Raw genomic sequence first — 25009 nt, 5'->3', positions numbered from 1 at the left:
GATTGATGAGTTTCACTCTCACCTTTGAACTGCGGGATCTCTCCTGTTGCACTCTTGGGCAGTCCCTTATGGCAGGCATCACTGGTCAGCGCCACGGTAACACCACAGCTGCCCAACAGGAATCCAATCTGCTGACTGCCGGCATCCTATTGGATGATAAAGGAAGGGAAGAGAGGACACAGTTATGCACACTCTATCATCAAAAACATATAACAATGAATCAAAAACCAAGTTAATTATTCAGTTTAACAAAGCTGTGGAAATAACTGGACCCAAGCCATTTACTAAACACTGTGGTGTTTCATCGGCCTCTACAAAAACACTACACGTTCACACACTGCACAGGCGGTGATAGAAGTGATGTTAGCTGCGCTGCTGCTGCTGTTGCTGCAATGTTTCTTTAGCTGAAACTTGAAATTTTATGGAAAATCCTGCAGCACAAATGCAGGATGGGGGAAGGGGGGTTCAAGAGAGGTGGCCAATGTGCAGCGAAAAAAGGCATTTTTTCCTGCTGCAGCAGTCATCACTGTGTAACCATGCCGACCCTGCGCTGACAGCCCTGCAGAGACAAGCAGCTGCGTCTCACTGAGGCTGCAGAGGGAACAGAAACAGCTGAGATTAAGTAAAGTGATACATTTGGCAGTTAAAAAACTTGCATTTTGTTTTTCAGAAAGATTTTGTCAAAGTCGAGCCTTCCATCCTTCAGACATGTCGGTCCCAGGAGGTGACGGCAGGAGGATCAACAGTTGTAACCTCACTGATGACAGGGTTTCTGTGTGTGATGGCAGGGCAGCAGGAGGGCTTGTTTCTTGCTTGTCAAACTTGTTTCTGACATGTTTCTGAGCTCGCTGTTCAGACAGGATTATTTTCTCAGAAATACTTGTTGCAAGCAAACAGCTGAGACCCAAAACATTGTTTCAACAGTGTGCAGTATCACTGAGATGTCCACACAAACAGAACTGAAATGAAACACAGCAGGAGTCTGGAGCTCCCGGGTATGAGTGAAAAACAGACGTGGCCGAGGCAGAGAGGATTAACATTACACAGTAGCGCTGTAAAAAATCTAATTACCTGACCTCCTGTGGAGAAACTAATCCTGTGTGTCACACTAAAGAAAAGAGATTGGAGAGCAGCAGCTATAGATAAGCTTCAGAGCGTTTGATTTGTTGTGCAGCACAGCCAGGTGACAGGATGTGACTTTGTCAAGGTAAAAAACATTTCATCAAGTACCTTGCGACTTAGTGGGACCTCTATGGGAACAGGGACCACCTCAGCCAGCAGACAGCCGTAGAAGGCCACCATGAAGGCCACAGGGTCATTGTTAGGAAACACCAGTGCCACCTGGGAGATGGAGGGAAGACAAGTTGGGGTCAGAGAACAGGAGTCAGCCCATTTCATAAACGTATGCTCATGGCTAAGAAAGTAAATCATGTCAGTTTCTAAGCAACAGAAACAAGTTAATCTATCTGTATGCTAAAAACGACCTGTGTTCTTTTAATTTGCTAGATGACTAATAACCTGCCTGACCTGTCCATGAGTCTGAAAATCATTTGGACCCAAAAAACTTTTGCTAACAAGGCATCATGGAGAATTCACAAACAATTTCTCACGGGGGCAGCCTGTTTCTGATGAGTAAGATGCAAACTCAAGTAGAGGAGGAGGAGATATACGCACATCACTGGTAGGTGCAAGGCTGTCAACAAGCGTCAAAGAAAAGGAAAAAAGCCTGCACACTGCTCCAAGTCAAAACTGTGAACTGTGTTTATTAGGACAACGTTTCGATCCCTTCTGGATCTTCGTCAGGTCGACTGTTTGACCTGACGAAGATCCAGAAGGGATCGAAACGTTGTCCTAATAAACCACAGTTGTGACTTGGAGCAGTGTGCAGGCTTTTTTCCTTTTCTAAGATGCAAACTCACACACAAACATGCCACATAATCACTTCTGTTAATAATTAAATCAAGCCACCCGTAGGTGTCTGTGTTGTAGTGTTAGCGATGATTATGATCATTACTCATCACTACCGTTTGTGAATGCAGGGAGGCCCGTCGACAAAGTGTTAATGTATTTCTACTGTGGGTCACAGTGTGACAAAGCACTACAAATGTATTAAATAAGAAATAATATACAGAGACTTATATTTTTCTCAACTATAAGAAGTGTTGAGCATGGAAAACCAATTCTTTATCGCCCATTTCTTCTCTGCTGTATTTGTGTTCTCTATTTACACCTGAAACTGCTGAAACTGTACAGGAGGGTACCCACTGGTTAATGACAACTGACAGGAGTGTCAGGTACAGTAGAGCTGGAGGGTGTTTATTTGTCAAAGAGCAAAGCGTTGTATATCACTTATTGTATAAATATTTGACTAAAATGAGTTTTAGAATGTTTTGTAATTTAATTGTCACGTTAGGACATGTTATGTACCAAATGTTAATCTTCTGTGGGACAATTGATTTATCAATTACTGATCAATGTCTCTTTGTAGGACCCAGCGGGTATAAGGGAGGAGGCTGGAGGTACTGAGGAGTTCACTTGTGGTCATACCTAGAAGCAGAGAACAGCAAGTGTGTAGAGCCCGTGAGTTACAGGGGCATTGCCCAGTGTAGAGCTGAGTCTCTTTTTTGCTCCCAGTTTTTGCAGTTTTTGTTATTTCTTTTATTTTTTACAAGTATTGTATTATTTTTTTGATTTCCAGGCCTGCACTGTACATATTGTTGCACAGGATTGATGGTTAACACCTGTAAATTAATACATCTGGGCTGCATAACTGGGCCTTCTCCTCTGTTTTTGTGCCTCAGCCACTCAGCCAACCTCATACAATTGATTGTAAGTTAAAGGAGGTTGTGGTATATTTTAGCTGTGTTTGAGGGACTAGATTGACATTTTGGGAAATACTCTCATTTTGCCTTTTCCATACAGTATGAACCTGGAGCCATCATACGATTAGCTTAGCTTAGCATAAAGACTGAAAACGGGGCGGCACTTAACAAACCAAATAGAAAATACTAAAAACAAGGCAAAAAGACCAGAGATAGCTTTGCTTGGACCGCCGACAGGGTGGAACTGTCACTAAAAGTAACACATGAGCGTAAGGCAGTAAAGGCAGTGGAAAACAGATTGGGAGTTGGTGCAAAGCAAATGCAGAGACATATCAGAACAGTACCAGGATCTATCGCCAAAGAAGCCCTGGTGATGGGGAAGGAGGACCCACACAAAATGGTTAAAATCAGAAAAGGTGTGTAGGCCTAGCTGCAATGTTTTGGCTTGACATGTCTTGACTGATAAGACCAAATCGGGTAGCAAACGTGGGTGTTTGCACCATCGTTTTCAAAACCCTGCAACCCTGAAGTTTTCAAACTAAAACATGTATAGCAGCGTTTTCAAAGGTTTCCATTTTAAATCCCAGAGTAGTGCGGATGCTCAGTGTAATTGTATCAATAGTTATACATTTTAAATGTATTAGTGTGAATGTAGCCTTAGAGGTAGGCAGATTCTTCTCATTTCCTCCTGTTTCCTCCCTGTATGTTGAACTAAACTAACCACTGCAGACTGTAACTTCAGATTTCATATACAGACATGAGAGTAGTGTCGATCTTTTCATCTAACTCTTTGCAAGAACACATAATTACAGATTTCAAGACAAAAGCTCAGACTGTACATCATGTCAACAGATACAAAAAAATGACAATTTCAAAAAACCAAAGCTATCAGGTTTCAGAAGTATTACAAAAATGAACGCTGCTACAGAGAGACCAGCAGGAAGACTCGAAACCGAAAAGCATGTGAAGTGGTGGAGAAGCGTGACTCACCCGATCACCCGGCCGCACCATGGGCTCCTGCTTGCTGCCCAGTTTGTGGAGGATGTTGTAGGCAAGCTTGATGCTGCGAGACCACAGCTTCCCTGCAGGGAGCAGGACACAGGATACGAGGGTGTGAGAGAGGGAGGGAGGGAGCGGGAGAGACAGAGTTCACAGGATATGAGTGTGTGTTCTTGGACTTCTATTTTGAGGACATACAGTCGATAAAAGAAAAAACTGCCTTCAGTGATGACATTTAAGAGTTTTCAGTGGTCAGGAGAGGTCTGCTCAATTTCATTATGGATTGTACTTAAAAGTAAGTGTTGTCTATTTAAATACATTAAATAATATATAAAAGGAGGTTATATTCCCTCCTGACATTGTGCTTGAACTGAGCCTCTTCTTTAGCACTGTTAACACTTATGCCTACTAGGCCACGCTGCCTGCGTGAGCAGTGCGTTACAGCTACTTTGCTGAACTGCTGCAGTTTACCTGCTTGCAGTGTTCACACTGACACTGTTATTGCTGCAGCGCTGCTGCAGGGCTGCCTGCTGCTATAACTACTGTTTATACCCCACTCATTCAGGGGCCGTGCAACCCACTGTATTGTCAACAATATGGTCATGACAATATTTCACAATAAAAAGCCTCGTGTTAAAGGGAAATTTCGGTTTATTTCAACCTATCTCCTATCGTCCTAAATTCGTTTCAAGTGACTAGTGACATAAAAATAATAGTTAGCATGTTAGCCATTAGCCTAGATATAGCCGGGGCGCATAGTAGCATCAGACCTGTTAAAATGTAAGTGAAAGGGCATACTTCAAGTGCAAAGTTAGTCCACTAAACAAGCTTTTTTCCACAAGGACCGTCTCATATCGTTAGGATAAATGTCAGAGAACATATAGAAAACGACATGTAAACGTGTTGTCTTACCTTACCGGTGTGGTGCCATGTTTGTTTACCATTAAGCTCTGCTTGCCAAAGTGCGGCCGAAATATCGTGAGAACAAGCAGCGATCTCATACCGTGCCTGAAATCTCGCGAGAACAAACAGCAAAAGCTGGAAGGCAGAACCGGACAGTAGCCTGAAAAGTTCATTCATTTATTTTATGAAAGATTTAAAGAATAATGGCTGACTTTTTGCCAGACTTCGACTTTGTGGAGGAGGAATTTGATTTTGCAGAGTTTGATGGCCACCTTTATTTATTTGAGCCAGAATACACTGACGAAGAGCTTTGTGAAATTGAAGAACGGAGGAGGAGAGAGAGAGGCGCAAGAGGTAGAGGATGACAGAGGAGGAATGGCTGCTGGAAGGCTTTAGCTCTTGAGATTGGTGGTGTACCTGTGAATGCTGTGCCCCAATGCCCACAGAAGAGGAATGCCTCTGTTGCAAGGAATGGGACCGGTTGCAGCCTTATTTTCAAGGTCTGGATGTGACCGAGGACGAGACACCTCCACCTGGAGTAGTATCCAGCTGGGCTTTATCTAGAGCTCGCGAGATTTCAGGCACGGTATGAGATCACGGCTTGTTCTCGCGATATTTCAGCCGTACTTTGGAAAGCAGAGCTAAATGGTAAACAAACATGGCACCACACCGGTAAGGTAAGACAACACAGTCTTTGTGGAAAAAAAGCTTGTTTAGTGGACTAACTTTGCACTTGAAGTATGCCCGTTCACTTACGTTTTAACAGGTCTGACGCTACTATGCACCCTGGCTGTAGGCTAACGGCTAACATGCTAACTATTATTTTTATGTCACTAGTCACTTGAAACAAATTTATGACGATAGGAGACAGGTTGAAATAAACCAAAATTTCCCTTTAACAAATGAAGAGATTCTGTCACAGAAATGTTGTCAGATGGCTTTTCTTTTGAAACAGAAAGAAACCAACAGTGTGGCGGCTCTAACCTGTTAACATGGGCTCCATGTTTATTGCCAATATTGATAAATATGAATATAAACTGTAATTTATTTGATAATGACCAAAGTAAGAATATTTAAAACTGTAGGAAACTGGTCAGATTCTTTGTATTTTTTCTGATTGGTGTATTTTTTTAGGCAAAACTCCTGTACAGCTGCTTTGTATCGAGAAAAATACAAACACGAGAGGTTTGCTTTAATGATACCCAGCCTGACCCATACCCCTGTTTACCACTTCCAATAGGTGTGGGTTTTGTCACAGATCTGCTGACTCAAATTACTGCTGTTGACTTCAAATCCGAGTTTTAGTGCCTTGTCATGGTCTGAGTGTGTATGTGTAAAGGACAGCATAGGAGTGCATGTGTGCGCATATGGGAGCAAAGATATGGATTTGTTTTTCTACAAGTCTCTAAAAACCTCTGCTGCAGAATAATAAGTCTTATTTTTCACCGTTGAAGTATCCAGAACAACCCGCAGTGAATTCAACAGCTAAATAAACTTTAATTTGTATATAATCTTATTTCACTGCTGCACAAATACATGATGTAAATGAATGATTGGATGACAGGAGCGCCTAGTTACCATATGTGAGGACGTAGAGGGGCTTTCCTGCTGTGTCCAGGCTAGTGAGGCAGGGGGCTTTAGGGGAGATGGTCCCCCAGCGTTGCAGTGCAGCTTCCAGGGACGGAGGCCAGTTGGTGACCACCCCCAGCGCCTCGCCCCGCACTGGCATCATCTCCGCCCCCTCTGGCCGTGGCTGATTGGGGTCCGGCTGCTGGACTGGAGATGAGGAGACAGATAACATCATCAGCTCACAAACCTTTACTGCTCACAGTTTGTTTACTCGTGAAAACACCACATGGAAACATTTAGCAGAAGCCAGTGGAAGTGAGACAGCTGTAAAGAAGCTGTAATCACACTCAGATACACGGATAATTAATTAGGTGAACCTGTTATTAACACAGAAGTACTGTGGGAATGTGTAAAATGTGTGACCGGGCAGCAGATTCCCTTTGATATTTAGTTTAGAGGCAGCAGAGGGGAAGGATTTGGCAGGATTCACCTTTGAGCTGTTGTCATAAAATGTGGATCCAGAGTGAATTAACCACCACATCAACCCTAATCTATACTTTATCTTGTACAAACACAGCACGGTTATTTACATCACATTGTAAAATGTATCCAAAATACACTAAAATAACTTTCATTCAGCTAGACAGCACTTTTCCCTATAATACAAGGTTTCTAAAGAAGACAAGCTGACTAGAAATGAGGAGACAAAGATAGAAAATGCAGCCAGATGGTGAGAGTCAAGCAAACAGCAGACAGACACAATGATCTGCAGAGATCTCTGGCATTGAGATTCTTACAATATACTGTATATACTGTATTTCAAAATACAGAACTTTGTGCTCTATATGAACCAGGCGGATCATCATCTTCCTTTTATCTTTTCCATATGACTCTTCAGATGAAAGCCATTCTTTGCACTGAGTGTGTGTCACGTGAGTGTCAGTTATCAAGGTGTGAAATCATGTAGCAGATAGCATAGCACATATATTAGGAGAGCACAACATTTCCTTTTCTTTCTTGATAATTTAATGCATAGCTAAAACACAGTAATACCTAAATATTTACACTGGATTTCTGTCAGCATTCACTGTGGAAGCCAATTTACGCCAATATGATAAAAAAAAAAAAAAGATCTTGATCATTAAGAACTGTTTCTCATTATTTTGAGAGAGTTTCTCATTGTGTTGGGATACTATTTCGAGGTTAGTAACTTATTATTTCAGTTGTTGCATTATTTTGCAAAATAATTTTGAGATTAGGACCTCATTTGAGAGTTTCCTATTATTTTGTAATACTAAGTCATTATTCTGAGATACTAACTCATGATGTCAAGATAAGTAAGTAATTATTTTGGGATAAGAAAATCATTATTTTGAGAAACTAAATTACTAATTTGAGATACTAAGGAATCATTCTGAGATACTAACTCATCATTTCCAGATGAGGTGTCATTATTTCAAGATACAAAGTCATTATTTTATGATACAAACTCATGAATTATTTTCATTTTTGAGATGCTAACTTCTTTTGAGATTAGTAAGTCATTATCAAGAAATACTAACCTATTATTTCCAGATAAGTAAGGTATTATTTTGTGACACTAGCTTATTATTTTGAGATACTTACTTATTATTTCAAGATAAGTTACTCATTACTTCAAAATAAGTGAGTCATTATTTGGAGATACTTATTTATTATTTCAAGTTTATAAAGTCATCATTTTAAGAATTTCTTATTATTTTGATTTTTTTAAGTGGGGTTGTATGAGGTACTAATCCATAGTCAGTGTATTACATACAGTAGATGTCAGTCGGCACGCCCCCAGTTTGGAGATGCAGGAATCATCATCGCAGTGGAAGTTAAGCAATGAACTGCTGTGGATAGGGGCAGCAGCAAAACATATTTTACTCACCTAGACAAATCAACACCAGTTTAATTACTGACAGTAGTTAGTGGTTAGTTTAGTAAACTGTGTTTAGAACTTTTTAACCGGTTTACCTTGCTACGAGACAGCCTTTTCCGATGACAAATTGTAGCTGTTTTATATCAGTCTCCAAAGGCACTAGACTCCTGTGATAAAAATAGTCATTTTACCTCGGAGAACACGGGAGCTGCTGATTTACCGCTGCCTCATCAGTTAGTTAGTTGGTGTTATTGTGTGAATTTGGTGTTTTAAAGGGTTAGGTCAGAATCACCGAAGGTAAAAGTGGTGAAAATATTCCCATTATAGACTACACTTAAAGGGAAATTTCGGTTTATTTCAACCCGTCTCCTATCGTCCTAAATTTGTTTCAAGTCACTAGTGACATAGAAATAATAGTTAGCATGTTAGCCGTTAGCCTAGATACAGCCGTAGCAAAGTGCAAAGCAAAGCTTGTTTAGTGGACTAACTTTGCACTTGAAAGGATGCCCTTTCAATTACGTTTTAACAGGTCTGACGCTACGGCTGTATCTAGGCTAACGGCTAACATGCTAACTATTATTTCTATGTCACTAGTGACTTGAAACAAATTTAGGACGATAGGAGACGGGCTGAAATAAACTGAAATTTCCCTTTAAACTGATATTGATTTTTTTAGGTGGCTAAAATACGGCTTGCTGCTGACCCCGCTCATAGCAGCACATTGCTTAACAACCCTGCCAAGTGACATCTACTGTATGTAATACACTGACTATGGACGAGTACCTACAGCACATAGTACATATAGCCCCACTTCAAAAATTCATAACATCCCTTTAAAGCTTCTGCACTGTGTTGTGTCTCCAGGTGTTTTGCCCATGACAAACACTTATTTTAAACTCTGACAGAATGAGGTGAAGTGAACCTGAACACCTGAACACAAGGAGCATATGGCGTCCCTCACCTGTCCAACCCAAGCGAATTTAAAGGAACCCTCTACAGATTCTCTCATGACTCTAAATTAAGAGGGTAGATTGGAAAACTGAACAATCAGAAAGACAGAATCAAAGATGGTTTCTAACCCTCCAGAAGTTCATCAAAGTCATCGACAAAGAACTCTCGTAGCGGAGGTCTGCGAGGCTGCTTCAGCGTGTTCACAAGCTGCTGGATTTTAGCTGACACGCGACTGCTGACTGGAACACCTGTAAAAACACACATTTGTTTTTTGCATCTTATTGATAATCTTTATTGTTTATATTTTATTTGCACTCTTTCCAACTTTGTTCTGCAACTGCTGCACAACAATTTCCCTTGTGATAAGTAAAGTTTCCTCTTATCTTATCCACTCGGGGTAGGGATAATATTCTGGCCTAATTCTTCGCAGTGGAAATGAAATTTGGGGGCCTGAGTGGCTTGCAAGACCGTCCTTGTTATCTTATCAATGATTCCTTTGAATCTCAAATGTTATGGCAGGTTTTGTAAGATAGTGAGTGCTGATAGATTGCTGGTTCATATCTCTAGATGGCTTCTTAGAGTGCACAAAAAAGAACTGAATAATAAACACTGTGGGACAAATTCACAAAGACCAGAATGCGGCCGCTGATAGCACCATGAGTTACACATCACTTGCAACCACTATCTGCCCAGTCTCAAGGTCCAATTCACAAAAGACACTGCGCTAGTGACAATGCAGCGCAAACATGCCCATAAAGTTTTGCAGCTGGGTGCATTTGGCCCTTTTTTGTGTCTTGTTGCAATTATCCATGTAGCAAAGCCTTTGTGCCAAGAACACTGCAGAGAAACAGAACACACACGTCCTGACTGATTAGTTGAAGAGGCATTCCTTAAAACTTCAGTCAAGGACTTTAGATGTGACATGTTAATATCCCAGTTAGGGATGTCAACAGTTAATCAGTTTATTAGTTAACCACCAAGAATATTTTTGACTGATTATGCATGTCGGTCTGTTGGTTCATTTTGCTACTCTTTTTTCTACTGCGTTGTGCATGGATTGGGTCTGGTGGGAGCTAGCTAGCAGCGCTGCTTACTTAGCAATTACTGTTAGAAACGCTGTCTTGACCCAACAACACTGCTGTGAAAATATTGTGGCAACCTTCTGGTCTCCCTGCAGGTCGCCCCAGTAACTAACAAGGCTAAATCTTGAGCTGCAACCTCTTTCAGCATTGTTAATTATGGTATCACTGTTGGCTATGTTGGCAGAGTCACTGCGACTAGTGGTGTTAACATTGTTAACAATGATACAGGGGATTTGCGGCTAAAAATGAAGCCACTTACTCACTTGGGCTATGTGGATGGTGACTGGAGCGTGGCTTCTATGTTTCTGCAGCGAAGCTGACCTGCTTGGGACTGCATTACTAGCAGTAATCGCCAAATGAGCAGCGCCACTAGCTAGCTCCCACCTGACCCGGGTGGTGCAGAAAACAGAGCAGCCAAGACTAACATTAGCTAACTAGTGGACACCGGAGGGTGGGCAATGGGCACTACTTTTTGGCATGTTAAAATTGCTTGCCAGCTGTCTGTAAGCAAAGATAAATATAAAGAAATAAATATAAAGAAAGATATTTACATTAAGAAACATTAAAATTTCACCACCTCTAAATGGATAGTGCTTTGCAATCCGGCGCTAAAGCTCCCTGAGTCAATTGAGCACCGGACTGAGAGGAAAGGCAGCTTGTATTTCACATCACTTTGCATTTAATAAACTATTTGTATAGCAGTGCAGTTATGCTTCGTTTCCACACAGCCGTGTGTACATATGGGAGCCAACCATAAGTCCATTAATTCTTCTTCCATTTTTGCATACTGTATGCACTGTGCTACAGGAAGTTAGCATAAAAAAATACCTAACAGACTGATGAACGTACAGCTCTATTCATAAGTTTTATCGAAGTGAAAAGTTTGTTGGCTTGCTAGCATTGGTAGCATGCTAGCTCTGTATCATATAGAGAACATACATAGTAAATCATACGTCTTGTAACAGAATGTTGCACAAAACTGGCTACACAATGACAGGCTGACTTCCTCCCTCATTTGACATCATGAATTATTGGTCCTGTTTTTGCCTCTGTACTGCTCCAAACACATATTCCACAGAATGATCTTTTCTGCCATTTCTGCTGTGGCGTTTTTATCCATTTGTAAAGAGATGCATTTCCTTGCATTAAACACTAGGGGCATACTCTGTATACTATAGAGAAATGAAGACACAAATCAAAACTCTGTGGAAATAAGGCATTCAGGGTGCATTTCATCCTTAGTGGGTGCTTTGAGAATTGCAACTTATTTTTTGTCTTACTCGTGCAGGTTTAGTGGCCGAAAAAGCCGTGCAATCCTTTTGTGAGTTTGCCCCTGTATTTGTTCAGAGCGAGGCATTCAGTTCTCATTTGCTCTTGTGGAGCTGCTAAATGGACCCCAGACTGGTTGTTCTGCACAGCTCTCAGTTTTCTAACTGTGACGGCATGATTGTGAAGCACGCTGAAAAGGAGTCAGCTTTCTTTTTAAAGAAAATGAAAAACAACGAAGGGTTAAAAGTCCAATCTGTTCATCCAGGGGAGTGACACGAACAGCCGCAGTGTAATTGGTCAGTTCTCTAAGGCAATGGTCCAATTTGAGCTCATTTCTATTTTTACCCAACTTCAGTATCTTTATTCTGAGGCTCCAGTTGGGAGCAGACTAAAGGTGCAGCGCTGACTCTTACCATCGCCGGTCTCCATGCGCTCTGCATTGCCATACTTCTGTGTGTTCCTGGCAATGGTTCCCATATTGGCCATGTGATGGCGCTCGGTGTGGGAGTGGGACGAGTCCGAGGAGTAGCCCGTCACGTCCGGGGGGGCCGAGTGATTCTCTGGATGGAGATGAGGGAGGGAGAGAGTGAGGCAGGCAGGCAGATGGAGACAGACAGCCAGCGGTAACTCATTTTTCATATTCATCACTGTACTGTTTGTCAAGTGCTTTGTTTTATTGCCCAATAAACACATTATGATGTTTCTGTGTTAATTTGGGTCACATCCCAGGCACACACTAAACTGAATCTATTTAATACCTGTTTCAAAACAATATATCCTTTGCAGCCTGAAGCAGCTTTCAGTTTCTGTGTACCGCAGATGTCAAATAAGTTTCTAGAACACTTATGTGCTCTCTTAAAGGACAACTTCGGTATTTTTCAACCTGGGCTCAAAGGCAATTCAAGGTGCTTTACATAAAGCATAAATATACAAAACAAGTAGATCAGAAAATAGGAGAATTTAAAAAGAAGGGATGCATTAAAAAGTAGTAGAAATACAGTAGATTTCAAGGATTTACAAAGCGTCTAAGTACAAGAATATAACATCTTTACAGTGGCAAATAGAAACCTTTTAAGCATGGATTTAAAGGACAACTTCGGTATTTTTCAACCTGGGCTCTATTTCCCCATGTGTATGTGTGCGTATGATTCATGGGTACCACTCGTTCTAAAATTGGTTCAGTATTGAGCTGCGAAACGAGCTAAAATGGTAATGGGGGCAAATGCGTCCCGTATAAAAGTGCTTTTTTCGCCACTGACCGGTTCAGATCGCCAGTGCTATCTCTGTAAATAGCATATGGTAGCGGCCCTGGGGCAGTGGTGAGTATGAATGAGTGGAGTCAGCTGTCAGTCAGTGTTGGAGCAGAAAGGCGGAAGTTGTCCCCGCTCGGTATTGTAAATGAGTATGTGTGTGTGAAGTGTGTGTCACGCTAGAAGAGTCAGAGTCAGAGTCTTTTACGTGCTACCGCCTGGAGTGTTACTGGAGTTTTTGGAGTGCTCAAATAAACAGGCCTTTTTCCCGAACACAAGAACAGGATGTCGCGCAACACCCCGTACAGCTTTCACAGGCTGCCTTTGTCGGACGGTGAGATGCTGAAGTTGTGGCTAGTTGTGCTACAAATGGATGCTAACACTCCTCTGCAGACACTGCGCCTTGCAGACCATCGGGTCTGCAGTGCTCACTTCTCCCAAGATGACTACTGCCAGCCGAAGAAGAGAAGACATCCAATCCCGAAACACCTCTTCCTCAAGAAAACGGCTGTCCCACGAGTAGAGAGAGCTACAGACACAGTGGAGCAAAGCTCGTGACATCACACAGCCCAGAGGTAAGGGAAAGGCTAAGTTAGCATGCTATTTACAGAGACAGCACTGGTGATCTGAACCGGTCAGTGGCGAAAAAACACACACTTCACACACACATACTCATTTACAATACCGAGCGGGGACAACTTTCGCCTTTCTGCTCCAACACTGACTGACAGCTGACTCCACTCATTCATACTCACCACTGCCCCAGGGCCACTACCATATGCTATTTACAGAGATAGCACTGGCGATCTGAACCGGTCAGTGGCGACAAAAAGCACTTTTATACGGGACGCATTTGCCCCCATTACCGTTTTAGCTCGTTTCGCAGCTCAATACTGAACCAATTTTAGAACGAGTGGTACCCATGAATCATACGCACACATACACATGGAATAGAGCCCAGGTTGAAAAATACCGAAGTTGTCCTTTAAATCCATGCTTAAAAGGTTTCTATTTGCCACTGTAAAGATGTTATATTCTTGTACTTAGACGCTTTGTAAATCCTTGAAATCTGCTGTATTTCTACTACTTTTTAATGCATCCCTTCTTTTTAAATTCTCCTATTTTCTGATCTACTTGTTTTGTATATTTATGCTTTATGTAAAGCACCTTGAATTGCCTTTGAGTCTGAAATGTGCGGTATAAATAAACTTGCCTTGTCTTGTAAACTTAAATGAAAGCTTATTTTACTACACAAAAGCTAAAAATTTGACACAAAACCTGCTCTTCCAAAGACACCCACATGACATCTAATTGATTTCTTCAACACAAAGTCCAGACATAAAAGTCAAAGCCAATCCTTTCATCGTAAGAAGCTTGTCAATATCTGTTAATGTGAAATCAATAGCAAACAGTGTTGAGTGTGCCCAAATTCAAAACCACTCATCACATCTCTATCTAGTTTAGCCTCTTTGATTACTGATCAAAACATAAAATCGCAAATAAATCACATTTATTGGAGGCTATCAGTATAGCCATTGGATCTTTTGTCCAACCCTGGCCTAAAATCAATATCAAAAATATGTGCTGTGAACCTAACAGGTCTGTTTTCCTGGAAATATTTGACATGTGATTCAAGAATTTATGGTTTTATTTCTACAGGGTGTCTACAGGTATCATTAATGATTTTAAAGACCTTATAAAGATAATTTTTAATAACATTTAAGGGTGATTTTTGGACAAATCAGTGTTTTCTCTAAGCATTCCACGTGGAGGTAGGTTTTACATAGAAATACAGTTATTAGAGTGAGTTAAGTTAATCTACATCTAATCTTAATCTACATTTTGAAAACAGGTTAGAAGCAAATGATGAAGTAAAGATAGCATTAGGTTCAGTGACAGGTTTAAAGATCGGTAACATCAGAGGTCTGGATGCAGAAGAGCTTGACTCATTTGAACAAAAAAATAAATATATGAATAAATACATAAATAAATATCAAAAGATAGTTAAATGCAATGACAGCAAATGTTTGTAAGTAAGACCTCACAAATTCAAATCAAAGATTATTTCATGACTATTAAGGCCTAATATTCACACGGTTGAATTCAAAACATGTTAAGACTTTTTAAGGACCTGCAGACACCCTGTTTTTAAGTCTGATTGAAACACTTGTGGTAAGTATTTCTGTGTTGAACGTACCGTCTGACTCCAGCGGCGGTGGCCACAGCATGTCAGATCCAAACTCACAGGATCGTCGCAGAGACCCTCCGTTCTCTGCGACACTCAGAGCTCCCTTCCTCTTCAGAGACAGGTGGCCAATACCTGAATGCACACATATAACTGTGTTATACTGAGGTTTGCACACTGACGCAAAGCTACAGGTAACATGAAACTGCAATCAATCTCACATTCATTTACCTGTACATTTACTTTTTATGTACTCTATTCAGGATCCATATCCATTACAAAAAAACAATTTGGTGCCCAAAATCACTTAAAGCCAGAGTATGCAGTTTTAATTTGGTCTCATTGGGAAAAAATCCCATATAAACTTGAAGCATATTGTAATTTAAGTGGACTGAAAGAAAACTAAACTTCTGCACCTTCTTTTGGCTCTGTTTTCAGGTTTTAGATAATCTAGCGTGTGACAGGAGACTTTAGCCAAATACAAGTCATTTCAGAGAGAGGACGCTTCTATTGACTGTTCTACAAATGCAAATACGAGCGCACGTTCCTTAGGTGAAAGCCTGATTCAATAGCGGAGAATCCTGCTGAGAGTTACTTTTCCAGCACTGGCAACAACTGCCTGCAGTGCAAAGCAACCCAAAAAAGCAGATGGATTTATCAACAAGAGTCTAAAAGAGAGTCCGACAATATAAGAAATAATTCATACGTCAATATCAGCAAAGTGTTTCAGAGATGGAGAGGACATGTTGCTAATAGTTTAACTTTCTGCCAACTGGGGCCAAAGGCTCATGGCTGCTTCAAGTTCACTGTCATGTAGCTGACGCTAGCTGGAACCTCTAATCACAGTGTATCCTCCGCCTCACTCCACAACACTACAGACCACGTCACTGGGAGGAGAGTGGGCAGCAGCTCCAGCCAGTGGCAGCAGCAACCCAAATCCAGCCAGTGCAAACCCCAGCTCCAGAGGACCGGACAGACCTGACTCCCCGCCAGATCAGGAAACTTTCTGCTGCTGCGGTTACACAGATTAGAGCTGGCACTGCTGCTGGCCACCAGCCTGCTGTAACACCTGGTACTGGGGAGTTCTCGCTGGCCCAGTTCGAGCTGCTACAGATGCCATCCAAAAGTCCGTTCCCTCTTGGGAAAACAGTCCACAGCAGCAAAAAGCAAGGCAGAGGTATGGTCAGGTGGCTAGCTAGCTAATTCTTGTCTTTGTGGTATCATAAACAGAAAGAGAGAACAGGGCAAAGAGGGGCTGAGCAAATGAGCACATCTACCATTGCTCATTAAAAGATTAAATATGGGAAACACTGGGTTACTGTATGAAGCACATGCATTTGCCAGTGGACGTCTAGTGGGAGGGGCTTATGACAGAGGGAGAGGGGGAGAGCTGCAGGAGGAGGGTGTATATTCAAATCATTTTCCAAATTTCTGCCTATCCACCTTTAACAAGCCAGTCTTAAGAGAAAAACATTAAAATTCAACAATATAAAACACACACTTTTTTCAGTAGAGTCTTACCGTGGTGTGACTGTGACAGGTGGCTCTGCTGGTGGTGCAGCTGGCCCAGGTGTGTGTGCCCCAGGTGTGTGTGCGCCAGATGCGAGATGTGCGTGTGCGCCAGCGAGTCAGCCAGCCGCCCAGCGTTGCCGCTGCCTCCGCTCTGCGTGGACGAGGACGAGGAGGAGGTGGAGCCCAGGTGGGCCGGGCCTAGATGGGAGGGGCGGCTCATCCAGTGCTCCATGCCCGACATGTCATCACCTGGGCCCGCCTCCTCCTCTGAGCCCGACGACGAGTCTGAGCACAGGGGGGACAGGCCTAGTGAGAGTCAGGATTTGTTAACAGAAAACCTTCACACAACATCAACACAACATCAGCAAGTAACTTAAACTACATGAAGAAACCTTCATTCATTGCTCATTCTTTCTGAGAGTTACATTAGAAGATCGATACCACTCTCATACCCTTGTGTTAACTGTTAACCAAGAAATTGTCCAATATATAACTTAACTTGTTGTTTTTACAATTCAGTTTTTGTGCATAACAAACACACAAGATCTAACGTGTTACTGAGTGAGCTGTAGAGGTGCTTTTATACCCTTGGACAGACTAACTGTTTCCACCTGTTTCCAGTCTTTATGCTAAGCTAAGCTAACCAACTGTTGGTCCCAATTTTGAATTTACTGTACAGGTATGTCTAACTCTCAGCAAATAAAAGCAAATTTTCCAAAATGTTGTACTGCTCCAATAATATGCAAGATCTCTGCAACACAGAGGTTTACAGTTGCTGTGGTCACAGTGTTATGTGGCTTTAAAAGATCTGTAGAAATCTTAGCTTAAAGTTTAAATCAGTTAAAAACCCATTTCAGTTTAAAAACTACTAAATACTTCTGAAAATATCAGTAATTTTGCTGCATGAGCTGACTGGATTAATACCATTATGATGATTCAACCAACATGATGGTAAGAAGATAATTATGCTTTTCAGGTGAACATTTTCATTAAAGCAGCGGTGTTTCTTTCAGTTAGTATTACCATGTCAACCCAAAATGTGACTGCTGATTATGGTTTTGACTGCCTACTCATGTTCCCTTTCAAAGAGTGTTTTCAAAGTTTTTCAGCTCTGACTAAAACTACATCTGGGATTGACTAATGGATTCATTAGCTCTGTATGAAACATTTCATTGGTTTTGTTCTTTACAAACACTATATGGACAAAAGTAAGGACATACTTTTGAGTACTTTTGGTTTGTGGCTGCTCTGCAAATGACTGCAAGCTGTCAAAAGTGACATATTCTGGAATTGGCTTATGGCCAATTACAACATAAAGGCCCCTATACACCGAGCAGACTGTCAGCCGTCAAATGTAGGGTCATTGGTAAGCATCTATCGCCCTAGTTTTTAAGGTGTGTCTAACACTATTGGCACTTGTCAGCCCTTGTTATAATTCTCAATCTCATTCTGAGCCCAATGGGTCCCCAAAAGCACAACATGTCAGAACAGGTGATGACCAAAATGTGCGCCGACTGGCTAGGTAAGGTAGGGCTCGGGCTGTAAGAAAAAAAGTGAGCACTCTGCAAACGGCTCCCTCTCCTTCTCTCCCTGCCTGCAGGGCTTGGAAGAGAGGGAGCTGCTTGCAGCAGCCAGGCTCAGTGCCGAGCTTTCTGTCCTCATTCCTGGCCAGAGCAGGGAGCTCCTCTGGCGGGGAAATACAGTGTAGAGAGTCAGTGATCCACTGAGCTGGTCCATTTTCCGCTGGAGATGCGCGTGACTTGCACCACCATTCAGCTTGTGTGTTCCGGGCGTTAGAAGCTGACAAATACTTTTTGGGGGGTCCAGCTTGGTTGGGCTCGGGCTAAGTATTTTATGTGACGATCTCGGACAGGCTGGGTTCGGGCTTTAACTCACATGGGTCTATTCAGGTTGTAATTTTTTTGGCACGTTGAAAACTAATTTTTGGCCAATTTAGCATGTTAAATCAGCAGCTGAGACGGCAGAGTGTGTTGGCGACACAAAGCACTCTGATCGGCGGTTCAGCTCAGCGCAGGAGAAGAGAAACAGAAGTGAGTAAAGCAAACAAACGACTAAAGTCAAGAGGGTGTGAGATTGAAACAGACATGTTATTTTAGGTGAAATATGTTTTCAGCCACTGAACTCTTTAGCAGAAACAGTTCGTAACACGTGTAATTGCTTGCTAGTGAACGGTAAATATTAGTTGTTCTTTCAACATCTGGTTGTGTTGTTAATGTGCTAACTGGCTAACTTCAGGGTTCCCACACATTTTTATGGACAAAATTTCAAAACTTTTCCATGACTTTTCAAGGACCCATAATACCACATAACATATCAAATTCAAACTCTATTCAAACTTAATTTTGGCTGGCTGGCGTATATGAAGGGAGAGACAGAACGCAAGAAGAAAAAGAAGAAACATACTTGATGGTTGACAGAACGTCACACTTAACATGCATATTAAATAAGTAAACCAATTTGGTGTTATGTTAAATTATGTGATAGGGTATCCATGGTTGATTACTGTAACGATTTTATTACACACAGCAAAATTCCATTACTTTTTCAAAACTTTCATTAATTTTTACAAACTCTATGACTTTTCCAGGCCTAGAAGATGTGACTGTAATGTTTAATCATTTTTTCAGGTTTTCCATGACCATGGGAACCCTGCAACTAGCTTCTTGAATCTGTCCTGTCAGTCTTCCGGTTTCCCTCTCTACCTGCTGGTATTGAGAATTACTTCCTTTTACACAGGCACAGAACGTATGTGGTAGTTGGCTGTTGGCTGTAGTCTTTGCAGCATGTTCAACTACAACTTTTTGGCCGAGACACAAGCGATGAAAAAGCAAAGCAACAGTCTGACGTCATTGCCTCTGGTTCTTTGACGTTGGTTTGGTGTGTTTGGGCCTTAAGGCAAGTTTTGCAAAAATATGTGAATACCTCTGATTGATACTTTAATGTACGTTTTGTCTGGGCTGCACCCCATGCTACTATTTTTTAGTGTCAACAGTTTGTGTTTGTCCTTTTCTTGTTTCTACATGTACACAAAACCAACTCCATAAAGAAATGGTCTACCCAGTTTGGTGTGGAAGAACGTGACCTCATCCCCATCCAACACCTTTAGGATGAACTGGAACACTGACTGTGAGCCAGTCCTGATCACCAACATCAGTATTCAGTGTCTGAATGTGATCAGGACTGGCTCACAGGTTCCAAATTTTTAATGTAAATGGCCACGGTTGTGGAAGGATATGTGCAACTATCACATATGGATGTAATGACTGGGTGTCCACCTACTTTTGTCCATTTAGTGTAAGTAAGAGTAGAGCTATAAAGGGTCAGTAAGCCCAGTTTAAAATCCCAAGAGAGACTAAGGATCCTCTCTCTCAATCAGCTGACAGCAGCTTCCACATGTGAGCCTCGTGATGATAAAAAGATCTGGATCTGGGTTTTAAAGTTTATTGTTTGAGTTCAGTAAAACAAAAGTTCAAAGTAAAGCAACAGACCATGATTCACCACTTTTCACCACTGAGCTTTTATGATCTCTTGAGCTCAAAGACACAAAATGTCACTAATTAGTCAGTTTACATAGAAAAGCCACAAGAACCAATTTAGTTCAAATTGGCTTCAAGCTGCATTTAAAAACCACAGAGACTGAATTTAACTCTTTAAATCAGAGTTAATCATCTGAACACAGAGGTGCAGGCCCAGTAAACATCCATGTGAACAGAAGTCTTACATTCATGTAACATAACAGGCTGAATTATAAGTTATGTGATCCCTTGAGAAGACGTCAGGTTCACTTAAGAACTCTATCAAAAGGTTAAAAAGCAAATTACCGCTGAGGAAAATTATTACATTTCCTTCATTAAAATTCAATCAACACCCAAATTGAGGCATCAACTCTGATTATATTCAATCCAGTGAGCTCATATTGGAGGTAAAGGTCAACTTCACCATCCCATTCCAGCCAACTTCTCCTAGTGCACAAACATTAAATATTGGCTAATACTAATCAGTGTTTCTCGTGTTCTTCATGACTTTACAGTAGCTGACATTACAGCTGTGTGTTTATAGTACAGTGTACATTTTTTTGTGTTGAAATGACTGTTTTCCTCTGAAGAACCAGAGACACAGCATTACAACATAATCCTGTCTGGGCATGGAGCTGCCTCTGCGGGGTCACATTTTAGGCTTAGAGCAGCCCACTTCAGGCAAGATAACTGAAGTGTGTGTGTGTTTTTTTACTTTAAATTGCACAATTATTTTAAAATAAGAGGACAATTATTAAACTTGGTTTGCTTTTAATGTTGCAAATCTGAGAATTTCACTAAATTCTGCTGCTGAACTGACTGAAGAACTCATTGGTAGGTCATATAATCTGTCACTGAGTCTTAAAAAATCAGCTTCTTCTCCAAAGATGAATCTTAAAACAAGAATAAAGTTGATTATTCAAAGCGGAACTATCTTACTTCTCCACTAACTGGCTTGTGACTGTGAAGATGTTTTTGCAGTGTGTGCAGGTGTGTGTGTTTTTGCATGTGTCTCGTCACCTGGAGGCGTGTATGCATCCATGGAGGTCTGCACCACCAGCGAACGTCTTTTGGAAGGCATCGGCACCGCCACCTTCCTCTCCACGTGTCGTGCCAGCACGGCCTGCACCGCCTCGGTGTGGACGTCTGAGAGAGAGATAGATTCATTCATTGCATGAAACTTCTCTGGCTGATTTCATTGTTTCACTGAATGTGCGTGTCCTTGTCTCTGGACTCTTTGATACAAACAGATTGGATTTTCTTTTTCTTTTTTTTTTTTTAAAGATTATTTTGCTGCTTTTTTTGCCTTTATTAGATAGTAAAGATAGACAGGAGATAGTGGAGAGAGAGAGAGAGAGGGAGAGGAAGACATGTAGCAAGCAGGCTGAGATTTCAAACATGGGCCACTGCTCAGGATTTAGGACTAAATGGGACACACACAGATTGGATTTTTAAAATACTTTTAAAAATACACTTACAGATCAATGGAAGGAGCCAAATATCAGTTAGGATAGTGCTACATACTGTAGCTGTTTCAGTGGCAATCAATAACATAAGTAAAACATCAACCTAATTACCTATAAATAGAAATGAATTGCAAAATTTTTCTATTTTTCACTAAGTTAACCTATGTATGGCGACTCTAACTGGAAACTCAGCTAACTGGCTCCAAACTAGCAATGCAATGCTTCTTCCTCTTTTTTAATTTTCAAGTTAGCAACTGGATTTTAGTTTGGGCCTTTTTTTGAGTAATAAATACATTTTGACGTTTTAAATCAAATAAACCCATTACAGAGCACAGTGTTGGCTCATTCTGTGAGAAGATAAGATATTATTGGCCAATTAAAACAATGTACTAACATCAATACCTTGCAACCTGTGGAGGAAGCATTAGACAACAATGACAGGGGGACACTTCATAGATTAACTTAAAGGTCAGTTAACAGGACTTAGTACTTCTTAGGCTGTAAGAAAAAAACCTCTATCAAGTCAAGACATAGTCTCACATAGTCAGACCTATCTCCACATTCTGCTGTGCTGTGCCAGTGCTGGACAAAGGTCCGGCTGAACACATCATAATTCAGCACTAAGGGGAAAATAAAACACTCTGAGTTGTTTGTATTTCTTTAAACCAATCACAATCATCTAGGGTGGCACTAAGCCCCGGACGCAGCGACAGTGCAGTTGCAAAATAATGCCAGGAGGGAACTTGTTCTCCTGTTTGTTGCACATGGGGAGGCGAGGCCTGACATTAATATGGCTAAATCCCCACTAAAGAAATCCAACCTAAAACATTAAAAGTCATTTGAATGTGTAGGTTACCAGCTCAGAGACTGTTGTTATTGTTTCATGTTCAGTGCTAAAACTAAGTAGACATAGGTCTGGCTATGCAAGACTTGTTTTACATAGCTACGGGAATTCTGAAAACGGTAACACACAAATAGCAGAGGGGGAGTAGAATTCCATCTGTAATAGGTGGCCAATGGCAGGCTTAGGGGCCGTGCACATGACGCTGTTTTTGCGCCCTCAGATTAATTTTTTTTGAAGCACATTCCCGCACACATTCCCAAGCGCCCATTTTTCAGGGTACAATGGCTGCGCTCTAAGATAAACCGAGGTCAACTTTTAGAACGCAGCAGCGCACACCGCATGTCATGTGACAAGGACCAATTACAACCCACAGATATCTTTCTCTTCTTCCACAAATATCAGTCTGTGGTACAAATGTAAGCTAAATATTTTGGTGCAGAGCTGCCAGACGTGTGTTTACATGCGTCCGACAGACGATGCCCACACACTTACAAAATGCGCCTGGAAGAAGATCAGCTCTGCAACCAGGATATCATTTAAACAGGCTGTGATACGGTGGTTGTTAAGTTTGCCTAGCAACCTCAGACACAACCTACCGCTGTGCTCTTGAAAGCTGGCTCAAAAAAGGTATAAAAGGAGCACCCAGTGCCCGACCTCACGCTTTCCAGGCAGTTGAAGATGCGGCATGTGTACGGCCCTAAAACTTACAATCTACATCCTGTGAGTCTGAATGCATCTGACAGAATGACAGAAAACCTGCATTACCAACTGGAGATATAAAGTTTGAATGACTTGGTTTACAAAGCAGGAAGAGTCAAACAAAAGACCCTATCGATTAGCATTATGGGAATGGGAATAACCGTGATTGCTTTAAAGAATTTAAACAACTTGGAGTGTTTTTTACCCCTTTACAACAATGATAATGTGTACTTCCAAACCTTTCTCTTGCGCTGACAGAGTGCTGTGGAGAAAGTTCTGGCTCAAGAGTTTAGCCAGCTGCAATATTTCCTTTTTAAGTTTAGTTAAAAGACGGGTCCATTATTTTTTTCATTTTTTGGAGGTTTCTATATCACTCTGTACTTTCACAGTAGTGTTTCTTATATATTTAAATCAGAAAATTCAAATTTTGGTTGAAGGACGTATGTTTTAGCCTCAACATGCCATTTTCCTAAGCGGCTCTAAAAAAGTCTTCCCATGTGAGCTGACATGGGTTTCCGTATAATGATGTTGCTACATATAAACCCTGCAGCCTGCCTAATGATCCTGCAACCGGCACAGAAGCTGAGCAACTTTCTGCTGCGGATGCCACGTTAGTTTGGATCTGAAACTCACACAACGACACAAACTAACTAATAGATCGCTGTACACCAGAAACGTCTTGTGTTCTGTGAGGTAAAATTAGTGCTTTTGTTGTTGGAGTCTGGTGGCTTTGAAGAGAGTGATATAAGAACTTCAGTTACCCGTTGTAAATTGCTGTCTGACAGCCAGGTGAAGTGGTAAAAATATAACACTGACTATGGATAAGTACCTGATATAAGCCCACTTTGAAATATCCAAACTATCCCTTTCAGTTATTATAATGATGAGCACTTGCTGCCCTAACCAACATGCAGCATACCGCTGCTTATTGCTCACAGCTGAGTGGGCATTTACATTTGAAAAATTTAAGCAGACTGTCTAGGGGCATTAATTGGATAGCTAGTGTCAATAAAACAGCAGTGTGTTTATCATGCAGGTGTGCTTTCTGTACCTGATCGGTAGCGCTCATCTCTGGTGCCGGAGGTTCGCCGCCGGTGGAAACGGGCAGCAGAGGGAGGGCCAAGCGGGGCCCGATGAGACATGGGCCCCTCCATACCTATAGAGGCAAGCAGGCAAGCAGGCGGACAGACACACACATATATATATACACACACACACACACACACACACACACACACACATGCACACACACGTTTCACAAAAGCAATAAATACAGTGCCAAAAAAAGAAAACAAACATGGAGATGATTTGAATCGGCAGAAAAATTATATTTTTCTGACATCACAAAACAAATAATAATAAAAAAAAAACAACATAAAATTAAATAATAATAATGTGGTAGTTCTGTAATATTGTTGCTCGCGGACAGAATATCCCTCAGTATTTTGTGACCCATAACAACCACAGCTACATCCCTGTGATAAACGATAAAGACTGTGTGTGTGTGTGTGTGTGTGTTTTAGTTGCAGTTAGGCCTGTGTGTGTGTGTGTGTGTGGAGGCAGTACGTTCAGATCCAGAGGCCCAAGCTGAGCTCTAGGGAGTCTTAACCTACATTCACTAATGGCGGCGGCTGAAGGCTGAATCGATAGAGTAGAGTATCATCGCAACTGTATTTGTCATGATACCAGATCGATGCTCCGGTAGTGATATGTGTGTGGGGGAGGTCAGAGGTTGCTAAATTACCTCCAGCATGTGGAACATATGCCCTGATCAGTTTGGACCTCTTCTTCTCATAACCCTTCTGAGTGATGTCCCCTGCAAACAGATAGAGATAGATAGAGAGTGAGAGAGCCAGTGATGGCTGAGCGGGCTGCTTTTTTAAAATTAATTTACTCATAAAAAAAGTTATAAAACATGTTTTATTATGGTTGCTTGAATCCTTTTGGGTTTTTTTTTTTACTTGGAGGGCAGTGCTGGTGGCTTGTTGGACATATAAGCACATCGCCCTCAGTCTGAAT

General features: G+C 41.5%; 1 protein-coding gene across 3 annotated transcripts in view; it reads right to left on the bottom strand.

The window, feature by feature from the left end:
* Positions 1-25009, bottom strand: part of LOC117264638 (disco-interacting protein 2 homolog C-like) — a 90798-nt gene that overhangs the window by 42985 nt on the left and 22804 nt on the right. Inside the window, exons 2-12 of one of the 3 annotated variants that reach the window (XM_033638761.2) lie at positions 24735-24806; positions 24042-24146; positions 21002-21127; positions 16455-16751; positions 14946-15068; positions 11912-12058; positions 9276-9395; positions 6303-6500; positions 3813-3904; positions 1231-1341; positions 23-146 (exon numbers count right to left, since the gene is read on the bottom strand). In XM_033638761.2, coding sequence (XP_033494652.1) covers positions 23-146; positions 1231-1341; positions 3813-3904; positions 6303-6500; positions 9276-9395; positions 11912-12058; positions 14946-15068; positions 16455-16751; positions 21002-21127; positions 24042-24146; positions 24735-24806 — 1515 coding nt within the window. The remainder of the gene's footprint in view (positions 1-22; positions 147-1230; positions 1342-3812; positions 3905-6302; positions 6501-9275; positions 9396-11911; positions 12059-14945; positions 15069-16454; positions 16752-21001; positions 21128-24041; positions 24147-24734; positions 24807-25009) is intronic. The other 2 variants (XM_033638762.2, XM_033638763.2) reach the window with 2 other exon arrangements.

Source organism: Epinephelus lanceolatus, chromosome 20 (assembly GCF_041903045.1).
Source record: "Epinephelus lanceolatus isolate andai-2023 chromosome 20, ASM4190304v1, whole genome shotgun sequence".
NCBI classification, from domain to species: Eukaryota; Metazoa; Chordata; class Actinopteri; order Perciformes; family Serranidae; genus Epinephelus; species Epinephelus lanceolatus.
The sequence above is the reverse complement of the archived record's forward strand: the minus strand, read 5'-3'. Positions and strand labels throughout refer to the sequence as shown.